The 16,557-nt window shown below is 34.3% G+C and overlaps 1 protein-coding gene across 7 annotated transcripts in view; it reads right to left on the bottom strand.

The window, feature by feature from the left end:
* Nucleotides 1–16,557, bottom strand: part of Uimc1 (ubiquitin interaction motif containing 1) — a 155,322-nt gene that overhangs the window by 74,840 nt on the left and 63,925 nt on the right. For 4 of the 7 annotated variants that reach the window (XM_047555246.1, XM_047555248.1, XM_047555251.1 and 1 more), the window contains one exon: nucleotides 1,577–1,664. In XM_047555246.1, coding sequence (XP_047411202.1) covers nucleotides 1,577–1,664 — 88 coding nt within the window. The remainder of the gene's footprint in view (nucleotides 1–1,576; nucleotides 1,665–16,557) is intronic. The other 3 variants (XM_047555247.1, XM_047555249.1, XM_047555252.1) reach the window with 1 other exon arrangement.

The raw sequence follows: 16,557 nt of genomic DNA, 5'->3' as shown, positions 1-16,557 counted from the left end.
AGTAAGTGTTCAAGGAAGCTCTTACAGCAGAAAGAATATGATATGGGAAAGAAACCTGGATGTAAGTAAAGAAATAAACAGTCCTTAAAAGGGCATAAATAAAGCAAAGTATAGAATTCCTAATTTATTATTTTCATTGTTCTAGAAGACAATCAGCTATCTAAAGCAAAATAGTATCAATATCTTATATACTTATACTACATGTAAAAGGAAAATGTATGGCAAATATAACAAAAGGGGGTAGAAAGGAATTGGGTATATTCTGTTGATTAGTCTTTATACTACATGTGAAGTTATATAACATTATTTAAAGGTGACTAAGTAAATGTGTTATAAAGCCTAGGGCTTAATATTTTTAAAAGATATAAATAATTAGCCAATAGCAGAAATAAAATGAAATCAAAATAATACAAATACAAAAGTGGACAGAAAAAGAAGAAAAGCAAAACAAAAAAAATTGAAATAAACATCTTTCAAAATGGTAAATATTAATCCAACCACATCAATATAATTGTATTACATGTAAATGGCCTAAACTCAAAAAGTAAGAGATTGTTACACTGTATAAAAGAAAAACAGCATGATCCAATTAAATAAAAAGGTAAAACATACTTTGACTGAATAGACATAAAATTTACCACGCAGATAACTATCAACAGTCTAGTGATAATGACAGAAGCTGAACCATCATACTAAATATTGCCTTTCAAAAAAGTAACTATTGGGGCTAGGGTTGTTGCTCAGTGGTGGAGTGCTTGCCTAGCATGTGTGAAGTACTGGGTTTGATTCTCAGCACCGCATATAAATAAATGAATAAAAATAAAGGTCCATCAATTTTCAATACCACATATTACTTTACTAAGATTACTCTGAAATGTTCACATTTTTCCTGTTCCCAAATAGAATTGATGTGTACTTACTAAGACTTTTAAAAAAAAAATGCAAATTTTTAAAAAGTTAAAAAAAAATAAAAAATAAAGGTCTATCAACAACTAAAAAAATATATAATTTTTTATAAAAGTAACTATTATAGTAATTCTCAAGACTGAAAATAACTCGAGAACATTAAACAGATCTAACTATAAAGATGACTGTATCTACAGATCTAGAGAAGCACTGGCAAAAGAACCAACAATAAATTAAATGACTTCATAATTGAGTGACAGACAAAAGAAAATGCAAACTTCCAACTATACAGCAACAAATACCATTAATTATTTGAGGTTTTACTAACTGAATTTCTAAATAAGTGTATTATTTACAATTTATTGATGAGGACAAAGGCAAACTAAAAGTAGTGACTTGACTAACAGCTACATAGTAAGGGATAAATCAAGGATCTAAACCCACATGTGGCTAGCCCTGAACATCACATTTTTTATTTCAGCATTCTCCCTCTAACAAGACAAATGTAAAAACTATAGATAATTCTATAAGCAACTTCTAAAAATTTAACAAAATCCAGACTAAATAGGAAGCACATATATCCTTTTATAGACAATTCTCTTTTCCTTATGAAAACAAAAAGGAAAAAAAAAAAAACTAATACCAATACAATCCCAAAATGAAAACATACGTGCAATTTTTCTTTTGGCCAAACACTTTGCTCTATTTGACTGTTTTATCTTCGTTTTCTGCAATCCATTCTCCTCCTTTGGTTCCTGCTGCAAAACAAGAAATATGATCAGGGTGGCTTAAATTAAAAAAGCAATTTCTCTGTCTCCTATACATCTCTTTATGGCTAAAAGAGGTATCTGAAGAATCAGTGACTGTTAAAAATATGCATGTAAGACATCAGAAGAAGGTCCTTTTTCAGTACAAAAAGGAAAACATAAAATATCTGAAACCAATTAAACCATAAAAATAAAAATGCATAATATAGTGACATTATTATCTGTCACATACAGAGTCAGGTAAAAATCAACCAATTTCCAAAATTACCACCCAAGATCAGAGAAACTTGATTCAAGGCTTAAAAACTAATAATAATGTTTAAACTCACTGCATAATAATTTATTTAAGTCACTCTTAAGCTACTGGGTAAGTGAGAGAAAACAAAAAGAAAGGAAATTCTTTAGAACTAAATGAGAACCAAATACACATACTTCACTCCATCTAACAGCTGTCCAAGAGACACTGAAGACCAAAAATACAACAAAAAATGAAGGAGAAATAATAATGAGCCAAGAAAAAGCAGCTTAAAAAGAACACAGACAAAGATGAATGTGTGTGTGTGTTTTATGTATACATAAAACTGGATCTCTGAAGAAGGAAACAAAACAATGGAACAAATTAATACTAAAACTATAATTCAATAAATCATTTCAGAGAAATAGGGGCAGAGGAGTAAGACTAGGAATCTATACTTTGAAAGTACACACCATTCTCTTGGAAAGTGGACTTTGAATAATCAATTCCCAGACATATCCTGGGTAAATCCTAAGGATAAAGAAAAATGACAAACAGACCTAATCACTGATCCCCCCCAAAAGGGAAAATTAAATGAACATCACTAGTGCAGTATGAAACAGTACAAAAAAGGCAATTATTTTAAAGAAACAGGAGAAAAATTTTTAAACAAAGGATTTTCCCACATTTTTAAAATATTTTTATAGCTGTTGATGGACCTTTATTTTCATTCATTTATTTATATCTGGTGCTGAGAATCAAACCCAGTGCTTCACATGTGCTAGGCAAGCTCTCCACCACTGAGCAACAACCCTAGCTCCTTCCCACATTTTTATTGGTGCATTATAATTACACAAAAAGGTGGGATTTGTTGTTATATATTTGCACATGCACACAGTATAACGATATGATCTGAAAAATATCACTCCCCTGCACTTCCTGAACAAAGGATTTTGTACCAAGCCAAACAGTCTTTCAGGTATCAAGACTGGAAAAACAACATCAAACACGCAAGAACTTGGGAAATGCTATATTCATAAATCCTTCTTGACAATTTAAAAAAAATGAACATCATTTACCAAAAAATGATTAGAGAAGCACTGGCAAAAGAACCAACAATAAATATATTTAATTTTAGATCTAAGACTAAAACAAAAGTAGAGATAAAAAATAAGAAATTATGTAAATATCTTTTAATAATATAGAAATGACATAACTAATTAATGAAAGATAGAAGTAGAAAATAAAATAAGTTCATTGACTACTGAATAGTCCATAAGTGTAAGTCAAAGAACAACATTTTAAACTGACAAATCAGGTAACAGAAAGTTAAATAAGAAAAAAGAGCCAGGCATGGTGGCACACACCTGTAATCCCAGAGACTTGGGAGACTAAGGCAAGAGGTTTGTAGGTTCCAGCTTAGCCTCAGCAACTTAGTGAGATCCTATCTTAAAATAAAAAATAAAAGGGAGTAGGGACTTAGCTCAGAAAAGGAAAGAATAGGATAGGACAGGACAGAGGACAGAATAAAGGGGACAGGGAAAAGGGGAAGGTAAAGGGAGGAAGAAAAGAAGGAAGCAAGCAGAGGAGGGAGGGAGAGACAAGGGAATAAGGGCTGGGGATGTGCCTCGTGACAAAGCTCTAGCATGTGTGAGGTCCTGAGTTTAATTCCCACACTGTAAAAAAAGAAAAAAAATTGAGAAAAAGAAAGAATAAAAGGAATTATGAAAGGTATACTATAAAGATGTTAGAACAAAAAAAAAAAAACAAAAGATATGCCAAAAAATAGCCAAAAAACAAAGCATATAGGAAAAAATACAGTAAATATAACAGACTCTAATAAGATGCAACTCAAGACTGTATACAAGAGACTCAGTTGATAAATTGATCCAAAATGTCTGACAAGAAAAGGTCTAGAAGATAAGGTTAATTGTCTAAATTTGAATCACTCCACATAGCCTCAAGAAAAATCATAAGACCTACAAGGACCAAAAATAACACCATAAGTAACCAACACCATTATCATTATTAGGAGACAGACTATACCACAAACTTCAAATTACATGCAAGAAAGAAATGCAGGTAACAAACTTCATCAACACTCCCACCAATACTGCAAGTCTCTGAGTATGAAGAGCAGATTAAAAAAAGCTTGAGAGAGTTCATGAAAAATAATTAAAAGAGAGTAAAGAACCATAGACAAAATCACCTTTAAAAGATGTAAAAGCCAGGCATGGTAGCAAAAAAAATACAAAAACAAAAAAATCACCCTTAAAATCAATAAGTCCTAGCTGGGTGTGTTGGCACACACCTATAATCCTAGAGGTTGAGGCAGGAGGATCCCAAGATCAAGGACAGTCTCGCAACTTGGTGGGGCCCTAAGCAACTTGGTTGCACTCTCTCTCAAAGTAAAAAATAATTTTTAAAAAAAGGGCTGAGAATATGGCTCAGTAGTTAAACGCCCCAAGGTTCAATCTCTGGTACCAAAAAAAAAATTTTTTTTTTTTAGAAAGTCCAAAATTAAGTTCAAACATTAAGCAAAGGTTGGACATGTGGTACTTCATACCAATAACTACATTAAAAGTCCTTAAAAGTAAGAAGAACCAGAGTGGCAACCCCGGAGAATTACTGCTATTAGATAAGGAGAAAGAGCCTGGGGGTGGAAATCAATGGTGTAGCACTTGAAGCACCTGCCTTGCTTGAGGTCCCTGGGTTCTATCCACCAAATAAATTTTTAAAAAAGGAAAGGGTTGATGCCCTTCAGATTCACTGAAGGAAGAATAAGAGAAACTAAAATAAATGATCTTGAAAAAAAAAAAAAAAACACAGAAACGAGATGAGTTTAATCTCTCTGGTCATACCACACCAATATCAACATCATCATTAGTGAAAGAAACCGACTTCACTGAAGTAAAAAAAGGAAGCTCTCCATTTCACCTGTTCATTAACTGATAAAAATCAATTCCAAACTATAAAACAAAAGAAAATGCAAACCAAAACTTCCAGGTTACCAACATTATCCCCTAAATACTAATAATACAACTTTCCAAACAAAATTCAGAGAAACTTTTTTTGGGGGGGGGGGGTGGCAAGGGCAAGTGAACTCAGGGCACTCAATCATTGAGCCACATTCCCAGTCATATTTTGTATTTTATGTAGAGACAGGGTCTCACTAAGTTGCTTAGCACCACAGAAATGGGATGAGTTAATCTCTCCTCCCATACCGTACCAATATTAACATCATCATTCATGAAAGAAACCTCAACTTCTGCAGAGGTTGGCTTTGAACTTGAGATCCTCCTGTCTCAGTCTCCCAAGCCACTGGGATTACTAGTGTGCACCACTGCACTTTGAAGATTAAGAAAAAACTATAGCCAGGTATAGTGGTACATGTCTATAATTCCAGTTACTCTGGAGGTTATGGTAGGAGGATTGCAAGGTCAAGGGTAACCTGGAAAACTTAACAAGACCATGTCTCAAAAAAATAAAATATAAAATGAAATGAAATTGAAATAAAATAAAATAAAAGACTCAGGGTGTTGCTCAGTGGCACAGCACTTGCCTTGCATGTCCAAGGCCCTGTATTCAATCCCCAGCACTGCCAAAATAGAAAAAACTATAATCATAAATTCAAAACCTAAGGGTGTAGCTCAGTGGTAGAGCACTTGCCCAGAAATTCAAAACCTAAGACAAAAAACAGACAAACAAGGAACAAATGAAAGTTAATTAAACTCAGGAAACAAACTGAAAACAGATAATACCATCTCAAAAACAAAAAACAAATTACTAGGTTCCCAAAGAAGATAGGTGTAAGTAAAATCTAATAAGGGATATTTTTAAAGTATAAGAAAATAAACAAAAAAATTAAAAGTAATGACTTCCAGGATATATTATTCAGAGAAAAGGACAAAATACGAACAGGAAATATACTACATTTCATGTAAAGAAACTGAAAAAACTGGTCAACAATAGCAGAGAGAAATGTATGTAAGAATACATGTATAAGAACATAGCAAAATAAAGGATGCATACAGACCAGCATGGTGGAACACAGCTGTAATCCCAGTTACTTGAGAGGCTAAGGCAAGAGGATCATAACATTCAGGCCAGTCTGGGAGACTGTCTCAAAGTAAAATTAAAAAGAGCTGAGGCTGTAGCTTTCTAGAACTCTACCTCAAAAACGGGAGGAGATATACACACATAGAGATATTTTGGTGTTTCTTGTTGTTTTTGAGAGATTTTGTTCTGGTTTTGGTACTGGGGATTAAACCCAGGAAAATCCTACCTCTAGTGCTACATTCCCAGCCCTTTTTAAAATTTTATATTGAGAAAGGACCTCACTAAGTTGCCAAGAGGGAAAAAAAAAAAAAAAAAGGATACTAAGCAATACTAAGGGGAAACAGTACTGAGGGGTCCTCCTGAAGTTCGTCATCTTAAATTAAAGTGATCACAGTGAGCATGATTATATGGTGTTTTGTTTTGTTTTTTGCCACATTCAGCAAAAGGGGGCACATAATAAGTGGAGGGCTGGATTTATTCAGGGTGGGGTTTTGACAGGAAATACAATACAGAGGTTAAAGGAATATTCAAGGGAGTTGTTAGTATGAAAATTGTACTAACTACATTAGGTAAGGAGGAAAAGTGGAGACATGAAACAGCAGAAGACAATGAAAAGGTGATAGTCAATCGATTAGATATCCTACTAGGGCTAAAGGATTTACTGGAGTTAGGGTACTAGCAGGAATAAGTTGGAAAAGATAGGTGACACTGATTAAAGAATGGACATCTGAAAACGAGATCTGGAAAACAGCATGTTTATTATTATGACAGACTCAACAGGGATCTCTCATTGGAACCAGGGAACACAGAAAATGAAATTACTATTTCCTTAATTTTCACAAGGATAGGCCATAGCTGGTAAAGCTCTACATACAGAAGACAAAAGTTGGTTAAAAAAATGCAGTGGGCATTAGATTGACTTCTCTTTCAGAATCCCACTTGAGAAAGGCTGAGATGGTACGACCTATTTGGGCAGATACCCAAGAGGTAAGGAACTGAGAGGCCAGAGCATCAGAACTGACAATGTGGAGGTGGGGAATAGCCAGGAAGATTGCAGATTACTACTTCAGGGTGAAGTTTGGAGTAGTAACACTATGGTTTGGGCTTCCAACTAGGTTTTTCCAGTAGTCTGGAAGCAACAGTGAAATACAAGAAGAAATTTCTATTCCACCTCCAGGTCCACTACTACTATGGTGTATGGAAGAAGTAACAGCCAATAGTTGAGAAGGTGCAAGGAAAACTAGTATCTTCAAGGCAGTCATCCTTTCAGTGAGGACAAAAAAATGCAGGCAACTTTCACTAAGGAGGTTGAGAACAGGAAATTTTCAAATCACTAATAAATTCCAGGGAAGCAGAGTTATTTCAAGGGTAGGAGGGGAAGATTGAGTTGAATTAGAAAAATCCTTCCAGAACACTGATTAGAGCCATATGGGGATGACAATTCCGGTGAAGAAGGCAATAAAGTGGAAGCCTGGATTTCTTGTGGTACCCAAGGTAAACAGAACTTTAAGACATGATAGGATTATTTATGATTATCTCCTAAAGAAAAAGCACTATACAATGGAACTTCTATAATAATAGAAACATTCTATATCTCTGTTATCAAATACTGTAGCCACTATCTACATGGAGCTATTAAGTAGATGAAATGTGGTTCATGTGGCATCAAGAAAAGAAAAAAGTGAAGAGAATATCAGTCAGCTGCAGAACAATTTTAGGTGGCCTAATATATAGCAATTACAATTCCTAAAGGAGGAGAGGTACAGAAAAGAAAAGATTAAGAGAAAATAGTTGAGAAATTCAGAACTTGATTAAAACTATAAACCCTCATATCTAAGAAGTTCTATATAAACCACAAGCACAGGAAACATCATGATAAGTTTTAAGAATATATAATCAAGTTTTACTTTAAACCAGTGATGAAAGGAAAAAATCTTAAAACCAGCTAAGGGCGGGGAGGCAGGCACAAATTTACAGCAGGGAAAAATTGGAATGAAGTCAGACATCCTGCTGGAAACAACACAACCAAGAAGAAAATGGAACAAAATTTTTAGAAGTACTGGAAGAATAAAGTTGTCAACCATAAATTCTATATCCAGCATAACCCTTCAAAGTTAAAGCTATTAATGCAGTATGGAGTTAAGGATTGGATCCTAACAGAAAAAAAAATTAGGGGAAAAACTGATAAAATCCAAATGAAGACTACAATTTAACTAATAATAATGTTATCAATGTTAATGTGTTAGTTCTCATAATGTACTGTGGATATGTAAGATATTAACATCAGGAGACAGAAGGCATTCCCAAAAAGTGGGAAACAGGAAAAAAAAAAAATATGGAACAAACAAACAACAACAAAAAAAACAAGATGATAAACACAATCCTAACCGTATCAATAACCACATTAAACATAAGCTGTCTAAATATCTAAGTAAAAAGGCAGAGATTGTCACAAGACTCAACTATCTATGCTCCCTACAAGAAGAACACTTTAAGTGCAAAGACACAAATAAGTAAAAGAAATGTCAAGATACAACTAATCAAAGAAAGCTGGAGAGCCACAATATAACAGAAACAGCAACAAGGAAAGCAAACACAAACTTAAGGTCAACACTAAGAAAAAGCCATCCAGTGAAGACAGAAAAATTTCTGCAGGTTTCTACAGTATATAACTATAAATATAACCTGTAATATAAAGAACATTTGAGAAGTTTCTAATAGTTTTCATTTGAAATAGATTGTTGAAAGTTTTAAAATCTTACAGGCATAAATTTTGATGTTGAAAATTTTAGAGAGAAAAAATTCCTTTATCTTTGTTTAGAAGTAATGGGATAATCCATTTAGAAAATGTTGAACTGCTTTTCTAGACATTATGAATGTAGCTGTGAACCTTTTTTTTTTTTTTGCAGTGCTGGGGATGGAACCCAGAGCCTTGTGCATGTAAGGAAAGTTCTTTACCACTGAGCGACATGCCCAGTCCTAAAGCATATCTTCAATTATTGTGATTATGTTAATGTGTAATTCATAGTAGAAATAAAGTTACATTTTTGAAAATGCTAAAGCTTTTATAAACCTTTCTTTCCCAAATGCTGTGGTTTCTGTGACAGTTTTTACAACTCTTGGATTTACAGAATGCCTTTACACTGATGTGTGGTAGAAGTTGAGGAATATGATAGATAAAATGTTACCTCTACGTAAATACTGACTTCCTCCTTTTATCATGTTAATTTTAATTTCCCAGTCTACATAAAACTACATCATTCTGTGTCTCTGTAACAATGTGTAGTCTACATAACTTTTTTGTATCACAAGTGGACATACAACTAAAGTTGAACCAAGGGGCTGGGATTGTGGCTCAGTGGTAAAGCACTCACCTAGCATACATGAGGCCCTGGGTTTGATCCTCAGCACCACATAAAAATAAAATAAAGGTATTGTGTCCATCTACAACTAAATAATATATTTAAAATTTTTAAAGAAAATTAAAGTTGAACCAACAATTCTAAAAAGTACAAAACCACTGCTGATTTTTTAGCTCTGTCCCTGGGAATTCAGTAAAACCACGACTTGCCTAAAGAGAATAAAATGGGTTACAGAGAGAATGAATTCGGCTTTAGGATTATTACTCCTTTTGAAATCTACTATCTAAGGTAGATAAGGACTAGTAGATTAAAATTTAAAACTATATAATAAAGGCTTATATTTAAGAAATATCTCATTTTTGATTAAGGAAGTCACATAAGTAGTAGTATTATAACTGGAAAAAAAAAATCTCAATCCATGATACTTGTATAGTGAAATATAGTTGTACTTTGGTGCTACGATTTGGACCTTAAATGTCCCCTAATGACCCATGTGTTAAAGGCTTGGTCCCTGGAGTGGCACTATTGGAAGGTATCTTGGCATACTGGAAGGTCTCTAGGTCAGTGGAGTTGTGCCCTTAAAAGAAGTAAGCAGTTTTGTTCTACCATGTGCTCCTGCCATGATATGTTGCCTTGCCAGAGGCCCAAAGCAACAGACCCATCCATCATGGACTAGAACCTCCAAAATTATAATAAAAAAAAAACCCATTTCTCTTTATAAGTTGAATATCTCATATATTTGTTATGATGGCTGCTGACTAACAAATGCACTTGATACGAGCTGATTCAAAGAACCAAGCCGGGCTGGGGTTGTGGCTCAGTGGTAGAGCACTTGTCCTAGCACATGTGAGATATTAGGTTTGATCCCTGGCACCACATTAGAAAAAAAATAATAATAATAAGATAAAGGTATTGTGTCCATTTAAAACTAAAAAAATTTTAAAAGAAAAAGTGTTGTGTCCACCTTTAAAAAAAAAAAAAAAAAAGAACCAAGCATTTGCACGTAACCTAAACATCTTTCTATATACTTATATAACACTTCTAGATTATTTAATACAATGTATATGCCATATAAATAGTTTAGTCATACTGTATTGTTTATAGAATAACGATAAGGGAAAAAATATCTGTACATGTTTGGAAGAGAAGCAAACTTCTACATTTTCAACTCACAGATGGGTAGCCCCAGATATGAAGGGTCAGTTGTACAAGTAATATTACATTAGGAAACTAATCTGTTTGGAAACATGGCTATATTAGAAGAAAATTTTACTCTCATTTCTCTGTCAAATATATGACAAGATTACAAAAAGTAGAAATATTCATTGTTTTAAGGCAGATTAACGATGTAAAATTGTACTAGTGACTAGTACTTTGATAGTCTGTATATTAACATATGAACTAAATTACTAAATTTGAATATAAACTAAATTAGGGTGAATCAAAGTTAACACAAAATATTGACTAAAAATGGAATTTCTAAGATGCCATTTTGAAGACTAGGTCATTTTTTTTTAATATTTTTTTTAGTTGTTGATCGACCTTTATTTTATTCATTTATTTATATGTGTTGCTGAGAATCGAACCCAGTGCCTCACACATGCTAAGCAAGTGCTCTACCACTGAGCCACGATCCCAGCCCTTGAATATTAGGTCATTTTGGAAGCTTTCAATAATTAAAAGATATTTCACGTGTACTAATGTGAAACATAGGAAAATGACAATAAAAAAAGTTGCAGGGGGCTGGAGTTATGGCTCAGTGATAGAGGGCTTGCCTGGCATGTGTGAGGCCCTGAGTTCGATACCCAGCACCACATATAAATAAAGATTGATTGACAGCTAAAAAAAAATATTAAAAAAAAATAGTTACAACTTTAGGTATATGGTTTATAATAATCAGGATCTACTGTTTTAAGAGAATTCTATTATATTATGTAAATAAGTCACTGAGTTTGGTACTTAATACAATTTTAAATTAGACAAATTTAATATTTAAGTCATAAATGTTAAAATGTAAATTTATTTTGATTGAAGAATTTTTCTACTAAAGAAAACAGAAAACTGGAGTAGCTACAGTAAAATACTAGAAAAAGTAGATGTTAAGGCTGGGGGTACAGCACAGTGACAGAGCACTTGACTACTATGTGTGAGGCCCTGGGTTCAACCTCCAGCACACAGGTACAGGCATGCACGCAAAGTAGATGTCAGAACTAAGATTATACCAGTGATCAAGAAGGTCATTTCAGCTGCACATGGTGGCCGTATGCTTATAATCCCAGAGGCTCAGGAGGCTGAGGCAGGAAGATCACAAGCTCAAAGCCAGCCTCAGCAACTTAGCGAGGCCCTAAGGAAAATAATGGGACACTGTCTCAAAAATAAATAATAAAAAGGGTTGGGGATGTGGCTCAGTGGTTAAGTACTCCTAGGTTCAATGCCTGGTACTCAAGAAAGAAAGAAAAAAGAAGGATATTTCAAAAAGATAAAGGGGGGGTCAATTAATCAAAAGATAATCTTAAACATTAACACATCTAATGGTAAAACTTCAAAATATATGAAGCAAAGACTAATGGAAAAAGAAAAATAGGTAAATCTACAATTACAGTCAAAGATTTCAAAAGCCCTGCAAAATAGGCAGAAAAACAATAAGGATAGAGTAGATTGGACAACACTATCATCCAGTTTCCTTGATCAACATTTGTAGAAAATGCCATCTAATAATGCTACCTAATATGTACATTTTTGTCAAATACACAAAGAATATTTACCAAGAAAAAAGATATTCCGGGCCATAAGACAAGTTTCAATCAATTTTAAAAGGATTCAAATCATACAAAATACATATGAAAAACTAAATTAGAAACCAGTAACATAAAAACTCTAGAAAATTATCAAATATTTGGAAACTAAGTAACATGCTTCTAAATCATGGCTTAAAGAAGAAATCAAAAGGGAAATTAGGGACTGGGAGGATAGCTCAGTGAGAGTACTTGCCTAGTACGCCCATGGCCCTGTTTGATCTTCAGCACTAAATAAAGCAAGGACAAGGAATTGCAAAGTGTTCATGGTAGTACTAAACACCCGTATTAGGCCTCCAATCACTGCTCGTAGCTTCTACCTTAAGAAACTACGTGCAGTAGCACACAATTATAATCCCTGAGACTTGGAAGGTGAGATGTCCCTGGGTTCAATTCCCAGTATAACAAAAAGAAAGAAAGAAAAGTAGACTCAGAAGAGGAAATTAACCCCAAAGAAAACTGAAGGAAATGAAATAAGAAGACATCAAAATGTAAATAAAGGAAACAAAGTAAAAAAAATAGTACAGAAAATCAGTGAAAGCGAAAAGTGCTAACAAAACTGATCAGGATAAAAAAAGAAATTACATATATTAGGAATGAAAGAGGTGGCATCACTAGTTTTCAAAATGGTTTAGAAGTAAGTATTATATATGACAAGAAATCCAATAATGTAGCTGAAACGGACAAACTCCTTGAAAGACATGAGGCTCTTTTGAGAAAAGATAAATTGAAGAGCCCTGTTTTTAATAAAATTCAAACTATAGCTAAAATCCTTCCCAAAGACAAAACTTCAAGCCCAGATGGTTTCATTGGTGAATTCTATTTAAGATGTAATATCAATTCTATTAAAATTCTTCTAGATCCTAGATCTCAACTGATTCTGAGGAAAAATGGCCTCTAAAATTTTTTTGGATATCAAAACCAAAGAAATTATCAGAAAACTATAGACCAAGCCAGATCCAGCAGCACAGGCCTATAATTCCCAATTACTTGATAAACTGATGCAGGAGGATAGCAAGTTCAAGCCAGTCTTGGCAACTTAGCAAGACACTGTCTCAAAATAAAAAATAAAAAGGGCTAAGGCTGCCAGTAGTAGTGGCACATGCCTACAATTCGAACAACTGGGGAGGCTGAGGATGAAGGACTGCAAGTTCCAAGATCAGCCTCAGTAACTTAGGGGGGCCCTAAGCAATTCAGTAAGACCCTGTCTCAAAATAAAAATTTTAAAAGGCTGGGGATGTAGCCCTGGGTTTAATATCCAGTACCAAAAAAAAAAAAAAAAAAAAAAAAAAAAAACTCAGTGAGAGTGCACTAGGTTCAATCCCCAGAGTACTTGGAAAAAAGAAAAAGGAAAACAATCATGAATAGAAAGGCAAAATTAAAAAAAAGAAAAATCACAAATCAAATCCAAAAATACTAAAAAGAAAAAAAAATACTAAAAAGAGATAATAGGTCATGAGTAAGTGGAGCTCATCTCAACAATACTCAACAATGCTGAATTGCTTTAACATTCAGTGATCAATGTAGTTTGCCATATTAATCGAATGAAAAAGAAAACAAGAAGTTCATCACAATACATACAGAAAAAGCATTCGACAAAATCTAATATCCATTCCTGGTCAAAACTCTCAGCAGTCCAGGCATGGTGGCTCATACCTGTAGTCCTAACGGCTCGGGAGGCTGAGGCAGGAGGATCACAAATTCAAAGCCAGCCTCAATAACTGAGTGAGACCCTAAGCAACTCAGCAAGACCCTGTCTTTAAATAAAATATTTTTTAAAAGTGCTAAGGATATGACTCAATGGTTAAGCACCCCCTGGTACAAAAGAAAAAAAAAAGAAAAGAAAAGAACAAAATAACTTCTCAGCAAACTAGGGACAAAAAAGAAAACTTCTTCAAAATGATGAAGGGTATGGATGGAAAATCCTCCATCTGTCACCATAATTGATAGTGAAAGACTGGTAGGGCAATTAAATAAGAAAAAGAAATCCAGGTTAGAAAGAAAATATAATGGAATTTTTTTTTTTATTTTTTTTTTTTTACGTTTACATAGGGTAATGATGTTTATTATATTTTTCCCCTCCCCCCCACCCCTCCCACCCCTCCCACCCCTCCCACCCCTCTTTTCCCTCTACACAGTCCTTCTTTCCTTCATTCTTACTGCTCTCCTTAGCCTAACTCTAAACCTAACCCTAAACCTAATGCTAGCCCCTCCCACCCCCCATTATATGTCCTCATCCGCTTATCAGCGAGATCATTCGTCCTTTAGTTTTTTGAGATTGGCTTATCTCACTTAGCATGATATTCTCCAATTTCGACCATTTGCCTACAAATGCCATAATTTTATCATTCTTCATTGCGGAGTAATATTCCATTGTATAAATATGCCACAGTTTCTTTATCCATTCATCAACTGAAGGACATCTAGGTTGGTTCCACAATCTGGCTATGGTGAATTGAGCAGCAATGAACATTGATGTGGCTGTATCTCTGTAGTATGCTGATTTTAAGTCCTTTGGGTATAGGCCAAGGAGTGGGATAGCTGGGTCAAATGGTGTTTCCATTCCAAGCTTTCTGAGGAATCTCCACACTGCTTTCCAGAGTGGTTGCACTAATTTGCAACCCCACCAGCAATGTATGAGTGTTCCTTTTTCACCACATCCTCGCCAACACCTATTGTTGCTTGTATTCTTGATAATCGCCATTCTAATTGGCGTGAGATGAAATCTTAGGGTAGTTTTGATTTGCATTTCCCTTATTACTAGGGATGTTGAACATTTTTTCATATATCTGGTGATTACTTGTACATCTTCTTCTGTGAAGTGTCTGTTCATTTCCTTAGCCCATTTGTTGATTGGATTATTTGTATTCTTCGTGTAGAGTTTTGTGAGTTCTTCATAGATTCTGGAAATTAGCGCTCTATCTGAGGTATGGTTGGCAAAGATATTCTCCCACTCTGTAGGCTCTCTCTTCACATTTCTGATAGTTTCCTTTGCTGAGAGAAAGCTTTTTAGTTTGAATCTATCCCAGTTGTTTATTCTTGCTTTTATTTCTTGTGCTATGGGAGTCCTGTTAAGGAAATCTGATCCTGAGCCAACAAGTTGAAGATTTGGACCTACTTTTTCTTCTATAAGATGCAGGGTCTCTGGTCTGATTCCGAGGTCCTTGATCCATTTTGAGTTGAGTTTTGTGTAGGGTGAGAGATAGGGGTTTAGTTTCATTCTATTGCATATAGTTTTCCAGTTTTCCCAGCACCATTTGTTGAAGAGGCTATCTTTTCTCCATTGCATATTGTTGGAACCTTTGTCTAGTATGAGAAAATTGTATTTATTTGGGTTTGTGTCCATGTCCTCTATTCTGTACCATTGATCTACCTGTCTATTTTGGTACCAATACCATGCCGTTTTTGTTACTATTGCTTTGTAGTAGAGTTGAAGATCTGGTATTGCAATACCCCCTGCTTCGCTCTTGCTACTGAGGATTGCTTTAGCTATTCTAGGTTTTTTATTCTTCCAGATGAATTTCATAATTGCTTGCTCTATTTCTGCGAGGTACATCATTGGGATTTTAATTGGAATTGCATTGAATCTGTATAGAACTTTAGGTAGTATAGCCATTTTGACGATATTAATTCTGCCTATCCAGGAACATGGGAGATCTTTCCATCTTCTAAGGTTTTCTTGAATTTCTTTCTTTAGTGTTCTGTAGTTCTCATTGTAGAGGTCTTTCACCTCTTTTGTGAGATTGATTCCCAAGTATTTTATTTTTTTTGAGGCTATTGTGAATGGAGTAGTTTTCCTAATTTCTCTTTCTGAAGATTCATCACTTATGTATAAAAATGCATTGGATTTATGAGCATTGATCTTGTAACCTGCTACTTTACTGAATTCACTTATGAGTTCTAAAAGTTTTCTGGTGGAATTTCCAGGTTCCTCTAAATATATAATCATGTCATCAGCGAACAGGGATAGTTTGAGTTCTTCTTTTCCTATTCGTATCCCTTTAATTTCTTTGGTTTGTCTGATTGCTCTGGCTAGAGTCTCAAGGACGATGTTATAATGGAATTTTTTAAAAAAAAGCCGTAAGAACTAGTGAATTTAGGAAGGTTGCAGAATACAAGAATATACAAAAATCAATGTGTTTATATATTCTAGCAAGAAGTAAACTGAAAATTTATTAAATAACATTACAACTGTATCCTTAGAATTAAATTTGGTAAAAGATATCAAAGACATGTATACCGAAAACTACAAACTATTGCTTAAAGAACTATATACAAAATCTAAAAATATACAAAGAGTCAAATATCATATTACTCAGATGTCAATTTTCCTCAAATTAATGTAAAAATTCAAAACCACTCCAATCAAAATCCTAATGGGTTTGGGGGTATAGACCAAGTAGTTGAATGCTTACGTATCTTGCAAGAGGTCC

Source organism: Sciurus carolinensis, chromosome 6 (genome assembly GCF_902686445.1).
Source record: "Sciurus carolinensis chromosome 6, mSciCar1.2, whole genome shotgun sequence".
In the NCBI taxonomy this organism is placed as follows: Eukaryota; Metazoa; Chordata; class Mammalia; order Rodentia; family Sciuridae; genus Sciurus; species Sciurus carolinensis.
This window is presented reverse-complemented; position numbering and strand designations above follow the sequence as displayed.